Consider the following 9,514-nt stretch of genomic DNA (forward strand, 5'->3'; position numbering starts at 1 on the left):
GAGGACGAGAGGGGGAGGGAGGGAGAAAGGGAGGGGGAGGGAGAGAGGGAGGCAGAGAAATGGAGGGAGAGGGAGGGAGGAGAGAGGGAGAAAGAGGGGGAGGGGAGGGAGGAAGGGAAAGAGAGGGAGAGAGGAGGGAGGGAGAGAGGGAGGGAAGGAGGAAGACAGGGATACGTAGGGAAAGAGGGACGGAGAGAGGATGAAGGGGGAGGGAGGGGGGAGGGAGAGAGAACAAGATGGGGAGGGAGGGAGAAAGGGAGGGAGAGAGAACCGTGGCAAACAGGATCCTTTAAAGAGATCGTTTATCAAAGAAGCGGCAATGTCCATGCCCATTTTTTCGAATTAAGCAATTGATGGCGCAGAATGTAATCCCTGGTTTCAGATATCCCCCTTCAAAGCCTAGCAGCTGTCCCAGAAAACATTCCCAGGAAAAGCTTTTGTTAGTTGTAACGGGACCCGCCCCAGCCCCACTGCCAAGAGCAACAACGAGCCGCCCAGGCCGCGCATGCGCGGCCCACCCCGAGGGGGCGGAGCCTTAGCGCGAGCCGCGCCCCCGCCCCAGCCCCGCGGCCCACAGGGAGGGCGACGCTCTTGCTGCGCATGCGCGACCCTCCCGCGGGGCGGTGCCTCGGAGCGTGCCGCTCCATCGCCCCGCCCCCCGCCCGGGCCCCGCCCCCAGACCCGCCCCGGACGAGGCGCGGCGGGCTCGGGACCGAGGCCCGGAGGTGAGGCCAGGCGAGGCTGCCCCGTGGGGCCCGCGCCGCGGAGAGCCGCGAAGCCTCGGGCCCGGGCGGGAAGGAGCCCGGAGAGGGCGCGGCGGGACAGGGGCACCTCCCCTGGGGCCGGGCCTGGGCCTAGGGCGGGCCCGGCGGCGGCGGGGGGCGGGCCCGTGGGGGGGCGGGCCCGGCTGGTGGGTCCCGGGACCCGAGCCGGGGACAGAGCGGTGGCCCAGGGGCCACCCCCGCACCGGCCGGCTCGCTGGACCTGACCGCGCCACGGGGGGCGGGCACGACGCGGTCAATGACATCCTCGTGGCTCTTTTCATTGGGGGCCTCGCCGACACCTCTTGGGAGAACAGGAGAGGGACCGGTGCCCCGTTTTGCAGCCGAGAAAATCTGAGGCTCAGATCCGGGAGGGGGTCTTGCCGAAGGGACACCCGGGGAGGTGGGGACGGCCGCTCCCCAGGGGCTGGAGCTGAAAACCTAGGTCCCTTTTCCATAGCGGCTCTCCGCCTCGCTGTCAGAGGCAGGGGCAGGGGCCGGGCCCGGGGAGGGGAAGGCCAGGGAACTGGCCGTGGCCTCGGCGTGTTGGGCTTGCTTTTGTTGTGCTTTGAAAGATGACAGCCCCCTTCCTGTAACCGTCCAGTTCAGAGCTAAGAATATTCTGAAGCCAAGTCATGGATACACCTGCACGTAAGGAAAAATCCAAAGTTAAGGAACCTGTTGGCAGAGTGGAGAAGGCCAAGCAGAAATCAGCCCAGCAGGAGCTGAAGCAAAGACAAAGAGCAGAGGTGAGATGAGGGAGGGCGGCTCTGCACCCGTGGATGGCCCGGAGGTGATGACAGAACAGAGCAGCGACCTGTGCCAGGCACCCCGCCTGCCGGCTGGCACAACAGGTGTCCCCCTGGGTGTAGACAGGAGGCTTACGGTGGGGCCAGCCTAGAGCCCAGTGCCAGGTGACAGGCAGATCCTCAGGCATTTCTCCATCTCCAGAATGGTCCTGGTGCAGATTTTGTGATAGGGACCTGACTGAGGGGAGGAAGAAAGGAGAAAGGGAAGGGACACCGCGAGAGGCAGGGGTCAGCGTGGCAGAACAGAGATGTTCTGGATTTGGCCAGGTAAGTTAGGGGTCATCCCCAGGAAGGAAAGACTGTCTCGCTGCACCCACTCATGTGTTCCTTGTGCTGTCAAAACAGACCATCAATTTGAGAATTAAGCTGAAATGGGGGCCGGAGACATAGTACAGTGGGTAATGCACCTGGCCCAGGTTCCATCCCTAGGACAATAGATGGTTCTGCTGAGCACCAGCAGGCGTGACCTCAGAGTCAGTATGCCCTGGGTAACCCCAGGTGTGGCCTCCAAAATCAGAAAGCGTCAACTGCTTCTCTGCCTGTGTTGAGCCACATCCAGACATGAGTTTATTTCCATATTTAATATCAGGGAAAGTTATGATTCATTTTTTTTGGGGGAAATTGAATAGACAGGAAAATGAGATGTTTTAATAGTGGTGAGAATTTTTTTTAATTTTTGCTTTCTGGGTCACACCTGGAGATGCACAGGGGTTACTCCTGGCTCTGCACTCAGGAATTACTCCAAGCGGTGCTCAGGGGACCATATGGGACGTTGGGAATCGAACCTGGGTTGGCCGCATGCAAGGCAAACGCCCTACCCGCTGTGCTCTTGCTCCAGCCCGGTAGTGGTGAACATTTTACTACATTTGTCTAGAGTCCTTTGTATTTATTTTGGACTTTTGTGCCACTGCCGGGGTGGTCAGGGCTTACCCCGGCTCTGTGCCCGGGTGGTGCTCTGCTCACTCCTGCTAGTGCTCAGGGGACCATACGGAATGACAGGGATCGAACTTGGGTCAGCCACATGCAAGGGAAGCACTTCACCCACGTTACTATCTCTCTAGAGTCCTTTTGAAACAAAAACAGAAGTTACCTGTAAAGTTGAGGTCCCCTTTGCCCTCTTTCTGTTTTCTGTCTTTTCCCCCCTGCCCACCAGCAGCCATTTTTTTTTTAACAATAGATATCCTTGAGCAATATAATGTTCCTTTATACTCACGTTTACATTTAACATTAATAAGAATCCATGTTTTATTTTGTGTTTTGCTTATATTTTGGGGGATGAGTGGGGAGCAGGCGGCCGTGTTTGGGGCTTATTCCTAGCTATGAGGGATCAGTCCTGGACAGGACCCAAGTGCAGTATTGGGAATCAGACTGGAGTCAGCAGCGTGCAAGGCAAATGCTGTAAAGCTTCCACTCTCTGGCATTTTTATCTACTATTCATGTGAAACACCTTGACCCCAGTGGGGGCTTGGACTTGATTGTCCCATTGGGTGGAGTGTCAAACTGATGGCTCATACTGGGACGTCACAGATCAGCAGAAATGGTTGTGGGGGCTGGAGAGAGAGTTACGGCGTTAGGGCTCTTGTTTAGCAAGTGGCTAACCTGGGTTCGATCCCTGGCATTCCATATGGTTGGTCCCCTGAACATCACCAGGAGTAATTCCTGAGTGCAGAGCCAGGACTAATCTCTGAGTATTGTCAGGGTGGCCCCAAAACTAAAAGAAAAAAAAAGTAGCATTATCATCAACATGTTAATATTAGATATAATAATGCAGGAGCCAGAGTGATTATGCAGAGGATAAAACCCTTGACTTGCTCGTAGCCGATAAAGGAGCCATATGTGGTACCGGGATTGAACTTGGGTCTGTACTGTCGCAAAGGAGCTTACATTTAATGGGTAAATTGAACTGTAAGTATAGCAGATTAGTTTAGTAGTGTGAAATTAATCCAGGAGAGGAAATCTGCCGTTGAATTAATGCCAACCATTTGAAGCTGTGGGCCTGGATTCTAAGAAATTTTTCTCTCCTTCACTTCCATTTGTGGACCCTCACCCCCAGAGCATTTTACTCTGTTGCTCTTTGGGGAACATTCTGAGGCCTGGGGACTATTCGAATAGAAACTGTCTTTTTGTGCACACTGTAGAAATAGGCAGTAAGTAGAGTATTCATATCCTTATTGATGTCCTTCCATTGAGTTCCAGGAGTTAAATGTATCTGTCTGACTTTAAATCTCAGCTCTTCCGTGCATCCCAGTTCTTCCTGGGTGACCCCAGCCTCTAACCCTCAGCTCCTCTGTTCCTTCTTGGTAAAATGAAGATGCCTGTATGCGGGGCTGAGTGTGAGCTGCCGCTGGCAGGGTGCTTGCCTTGAGCATGGCCAGCCCTGGTTCAGTCCCTGGCACTCCGTAGGGTCCCTTCTGCCCTGCCAGGAGTGACCCTTGAACGAAGATCCAGGAGTAAGCCCAGACGACCACCAGATTATGCCCAAAAACAAAGGGGAAAAAAGAAAAAGATCCTTATAAGCAACAGGTCTGTTTCGTGTGATACTTTTTCTTTTTTTTAAAAGAAGAGGTTGGGCTCATCATTCTGTAAATCCATATATTTATTTATCAAAGGTAGCTACACAGATAATGGATCAATGGTAAATGGAGGGAAGTAGAGTGGCTCATGCAGTCTTTATTTTTCCTTTTGGATCATATCTGGCCGTGTCCAGGGGTTACTCCTGGCTCTGCACTCAAGAATTACTCCTGGCGGTGCTCGGGGGACCATATGGGGTGCCAGGGCTCGAACCCAGGATGTCCATGTGCAATGCAAACACCCTACCCGCTGTGCTATTGCTCAAGCTCTTTGTGTGAAACTGTTAGCACCATGCCTGACACAGAGAAATGCTTCGGTCCTCAGCAGTGGTGGTTGAGTCACTGAGCTGCTCAGCCTATTGTTCTTTTACTGTGCAAGCCCCAGACTGAACGTGTGTGTGTGTGTGTGTGTGTGTTGCCTGGCTGAAATACACTGTGAATTTGCACTATAGTAGCAGGTGGCACTTGAACACGTCAGGATCCACCTGCTCCCGCATGTCTGTATCAGCCTGACATCATGGCTTTGAAGTGTGAACTGCAATCATTTCCATTTTATTTTTTCTAATTTTGGGGGTGGCGGAGAGTCCTACTTAGTGGTGCTCAGGGACTGTTTCTGGCTCTGTGCTCAGGGGACCTTACAGGATGCTGTAGATTTGAACCAGGGTCAGTGGGATGCAAGGCTGGCGTAACTTCTATCTCTCCTGGCCATCCTTCCATTTCAACCTTTGGAAGTCCTTCTGAAATAAGTAGGAAATAGATGCTTACTTAGTGTGGCAGAAGATAGTATCCTCCTTTGTTTTTATTTGGCTCAGGGGCCTCCAGGGCTTGACCCACAGATGCTCAGGGGCCCAGACTGTGCCGAGTTCAGAGACCCCAGACCACTGAGCTATCTCCCCACCAGCATTTTTCTCACTTTAATGTGACCCGAACCAAAGTTACAGAGGAGCAGGATTGGATCAGACCAGATAATCTGACTTTTCCTCCTGCTTTGCTTTGCCGTGTGGCTGCCTTGCTATTTTCTGTGTTGCCCTTGGCTGGAATGTAATCTCCTAAAATAGGAATGTGACAAGACCTTCCCTGTGGGGAGGAAGACACAGTTTCCATTCAGTTCTGCAAAGATGCCATATTGTAGAAAGCCAGCCCTGAAGGACAGGTGTGAGGACAGATGGCTACAGAAGGCGCATTTGGCACCCAGAGCAGCACTTGACACGCTGGTGTTCCTTCCTCCTTGAAAGTCAGCCCTTGATGGCAGGCCTGGCCACCTGACCCGTTTTCAGACTCTTCTTTCTCTGCTTATTCTACAGGCCCTTTTCTCCTCCCAGCCTGCCCTCTTGATCCCCAGGGCTCCAGGGAGCCACTTCAGATCCCTCTCAGATGGCACAGGGGTTAAGGCACTTGCTTTGCCTGTGGCCAACCCAGATTCCATGCCAGTATTGATGAGGAATGACCCCTGAGCACTATTAGGAGTGACTCCTGGGCCGGAGCGATAGCACAGCGGGTAGGGCGTTTGCCTTGCACGCGGCCGACCTGGGTTCGATCCCCGGCATCCCATATGGTCCCCCAAGCACCGCCAGGAGTAATTCCTGAGTGCAAAGCCAGGAGTAACCCCTGAGCATCGCTGGGTGTGACCCAAAAAGCAAAAAAAAAAAAAAAAAAAAAAAAGGAGTGACTCCTGAGCACAGAGCCAGGAGTAGTCTTTCAGCAGCCCTGGGTAAAGCCCAAATGCCCCCTCCCACACCCCCACCAGAAAAAAGTCCCTCTCAGTGTCTAGCCCAGTAGTAGAAAACCAGCTCATCGAGGCATGAAGGGAAGAAGCAGGGGCTTCTGCTTTTGTTTGTTCGGGGGCCATGCCCCGTACCGCTCAGGGGCTCTCCCTGACTCTGTGCTTCTTGGTGATGCTCAGGGGACCATATGTATTTGTGGTCTGGGGGTACACCCAGCAGTTCCTCAGGGGCTCCTCTGGGCTTGGTGCTCTGGGTACCATGTGGTCTGGGGAATCAGACACCATGCACGCAGAGCAGGGGCCCCCAGCCACTGAGCTCCACCACTTGAATCATCGCTTCATCACTAGCATGTTTTTTGAGAATAATAACCTTTACCTCTTTCTTTTTGGGGCAAATCCAGCAGTGCTTAGGACTTACTCCTGGCTCTGTGCTCTGGGATCATTTCTGGTGGGGTTTGGGGTACCATCTGGGGTGTCCGGGATCTGACCTGGGTTGGGCACATGCAAGTCAAGAGCCTTTCCTGCTATATAGTCATTCCTGGCCCTTTCTTTTCTCTTTTCTTTTAATTGTGTGTGTGTGTGTGTGTGTGTTTTATGTGTGTGTGTGTTTATTTGGGGCCATACCCAGCAATGCTCAAGGGTTACTCCTGGCTTTGTGCTCAGGGGTCACTCCTGGTTGGCTTGGGGAACCATATGGAATGCCGAGGAACAAACTCAGCTGCATGCAAGGCAAGCGCCTTACCCACTGTACTCTGGCCCCTGAAGTTTGATTTTAGTCACCGTGCTGTACCCTGCTGTCAGTGATAGTGTTTCATGCAGTCTGAGAACCATCACAGTCTTGTTGGCACTCTCTGTTACACACTTAGTAGCTTTTTCATTCATTTTGCCTGTAGTTGGCATTTTTTTTCTTATTTCTTAGTTTTTCATTTTGTCTCTTTTATATCAAGTTCTGTTCCCCTTAATTTTCTTCTTTTTAACAAATTGAAGAGGTTTATGATTTCTTTATGGATAACTGACTACTGCAGTTCGATGGATGTCCCACCTTCCTATTTTTTTATATATATATATATATTTTTTTTATTTTTGCTTTTTGGGTCACACCCGGCGATGCACAGGGGTTACTCCTGGTTCTACACTCAGGAATTACTCCTGGCGGTGCTCAGGGGACCATATGGGATGCTGGGATTCGAACCCGGGTCGGCCGCGTGCAAGGCAAACGCCCTACCCGCTATGCTATCGCTCCAGCCCCCAGCACCTTCCTATTTTTTATTTAATTTTGAGATGGTTGACAGCTGTATTAATTTTACTGTCTGAGGCATATGCTTTGCTTGCTCTCCAGAGCTGACCCCAGGAAATCAAGATTCTTTGAGCATGATTCAACATACTTTTCTTGCTCCCTCAGCTCCCCCAGCGCAGCACTGATATCCTTCATAATGGCATAGTCGGGGTTTCGAGAATGATCCAGTACTTACCATTACGTAACCATAATACCCACCTCTGCCCTGCCCAGTCACCTGTCATGTCCCTCACCACTCTGCGCATTTCAGACCCACAGATTTTTTTGGGGGGGGTAAGGGGATAGAGATAGAGGGCGCTAGACCATACTGGCAGGGCTCAGGGGACCATATGTGGCGTCTGAGATCAAACCTGGTTGGGCGCGTGCAAGGCAAGAAGTGCCCTGCCCACTCTACTCTTCCTCCAAGCCCCCACAGTTTTTTTTTTTTTTAGTTGGCCACCTGCCTCACTGCTTCTCTCCTGATTGTCCATGGGAAGGAAAGGAACAGCCACCTTCTGTCCCTACCCCTGCCTCCCTGGCACAGCGCTGCGTCTTCAGATGGCCCAGCCACGGTGTCTTGGATAACGCGCGGCTGCTTGGGGCTGACCTGTCTCTTTCCCCTTCAGATCTACGCCCTCAACAGAGTGATGACGGAGCTGGAGCAGCAGCAGTTCGATGAGTTCTGCAAGCAGATGCAGCCGCCCGGAGAGTGAGATCCCGGGCTAAGCGACAGTGTCCTGGAGGCTTTTAGGGGAGCACGTTCCCACTTTTAAACTGCAATGATCATTTGGAGCCTTACCGAACTAGACACGAGGACATTTACATTATTCCTAAAATTGGATGAGTCTGAACTTGTTTGTCGCTTCTGCTACAGTGATGTCTCCAAATTGGCCACGTGCTCACTGAAAAGACTTGTTTTACCCTAAGATAATAGATTTTTTAAAAGAAACATTTTTATGTTATTGGAGGGGGAAAAAAAAATCAGTGTCTCTTGTGAAATTAAATCTCTAAAAATACAAATAAAATTAGTAAAATGTTCATTTACTCATTTTGTTTGAGTGTGCCTAGTTCTAGGAAGAAAAGTTAAAGGGAAAACAAACGGCAGGTCCAGGGAAACGCTCCTGGCTGACTGGGGCACCTGCTGTGCACTCGGGTCCCGAGGTTCCATTCTCCCAAGAGGTTCCTCAGGCACAGCTTGGTGTGGCCCCCAAACCAAATATGTGGGTTAGGTTATAAAAGTTAGGAAAGGAGGAAGGACTGCTTCCAGTTTTCCTTCTCCTTGGGGCTAAAGCATGCAGATCTACAGACCCTCAATTTGTTTTTTCTTTTTGGGTCACACCTGGCGATGCACAGGGGTTACTCCTGACTCTGGACTCAGGAATTACCCCTGGCGGTGTTCAAGGGACCATATGGGTTGCTGGGAATTGAACCTGGGTTGGCCGCATGCAAGGCAAACACCCTACCCGCTGTGCTATCGCTCCAGCCCTATTGTTCTGTTTTTTTTTTTTTGCTTTTTGGGTCACACCTGGCGATGCACAGGGGTTACTCCTGGCTCTGCACTCAGGAATCACCCCTGGCGGTGCTCAGGGGACCATACGGGATGCTGGGAATCGAACCCGGCCAGGCAAACGCCCTACCCGCTGTGCTATTGCTCCAGCCCCACAGACCCTCAATTTCACCACATGTGAAAACCTGTGCCCCAGTGATCATTGCTGAGCCACTACTCGGGGTTAGTGGCCTGAAGCTAGGGCTCTGCTCACCTTTTCTTTCCTGATGAGTATAGATGGCTAGTAGCAGGTTGGCACCAACAGGGAGATGGCCATGCCATGGCACTTGACCAGGCTGAGAAATGAATTTACGATGGAAGATTTGGATTGGATCCTCCCACCCAGCTACAGTAGGTGGGGGTATGTGAAGCTGCAGGCATGATGGTTCGCACTCCACTCTACACGTGGGTCACTTTAATTTTGGGCAGAAGGAGAGTTTTTTTGTGTGGGGAATGGTGGGGGGTTGGTGGTGGGACTGGGGTGGTGGGGAGTGGGGTGCTCAAACCTGGCGAAGTGCAGGGCTTACTCCTGGCTCTGCACTCAGGAGTCACTCCTGGCAATGCTCAGGGGACCATATGGGATGCTGGGGATGGAACCCAGGTTGGTCACATGCAAGGCAAACGCTTTACCCACTGTGCTTCTCTCGCCTTAGAGCATATTCTTTCAGGGCATTTTATTTTCAGATGTTCCTCAGGTACAGGGGAAGGAGGATGTCGGCAGAGGCAGACCTGCAGGACCGAGAGCAAACCCTCCCTTATTCTCCCCTGCTGGCGATGTCTGTATTTTCCTCCAGGCTGCCGGAAGCATCTCAGGCCATCCCTACTCTGT

The 9,514-nt window shown here is 52.3% G+C and overlaps 1 protein-coding gene across 2 annotated transcripts; it reads left to right on the top strand.

Annotated features, from left to right (window-relative positions):
* The first annotated feature begins 627 nt into the window (after positions 1–627).
* Positions 628–8,177, top strand: SVBP (small vasohibin binding protein). 2 transcript variants are annotated; one of them, XM_055139156.1, is made up of 3 exons: positions 628–725; positions 1,366–1,510; positions 7,766–8,177. In XM_055139156.1, exons 2-3 carry the CDS (start codon positions 1,397–1,399, stop codon positions 7,850–7,852), a joined length of 201 nt encoding a protein of 66 aa, XP_054995131.1. In that variant the 5' UTR covers positions 628–725; positions 1,366–1,396; the 3' UTR covers positions 7,853–8,177. The 2 variants fall into 2 exon arrangements, with proteins under 2 accessions (XP_054995131.1, XP_054995132.1); XM_055139157.1 differs by lacking the exon at positions 628–725 and adding an exon at positions 750–1,164.
* Positions 8,178–9,514: the final 1,337 nt, after the last annotated feature.

Source organism: Sorex araneus, chromosome 5, assembly GCF_027595985.1.
Source record: "Sorex araneus isolate mSorAra2 chromosome 5, mSorAra2.pri, whole genome shotgun sequence".
NCBI classification, from domain to species: Eukaryota; Metazoa; Chordata; class Mammalia; order Eulipotyphla; family Soricidae; genus Sorex; species Sorex araneus.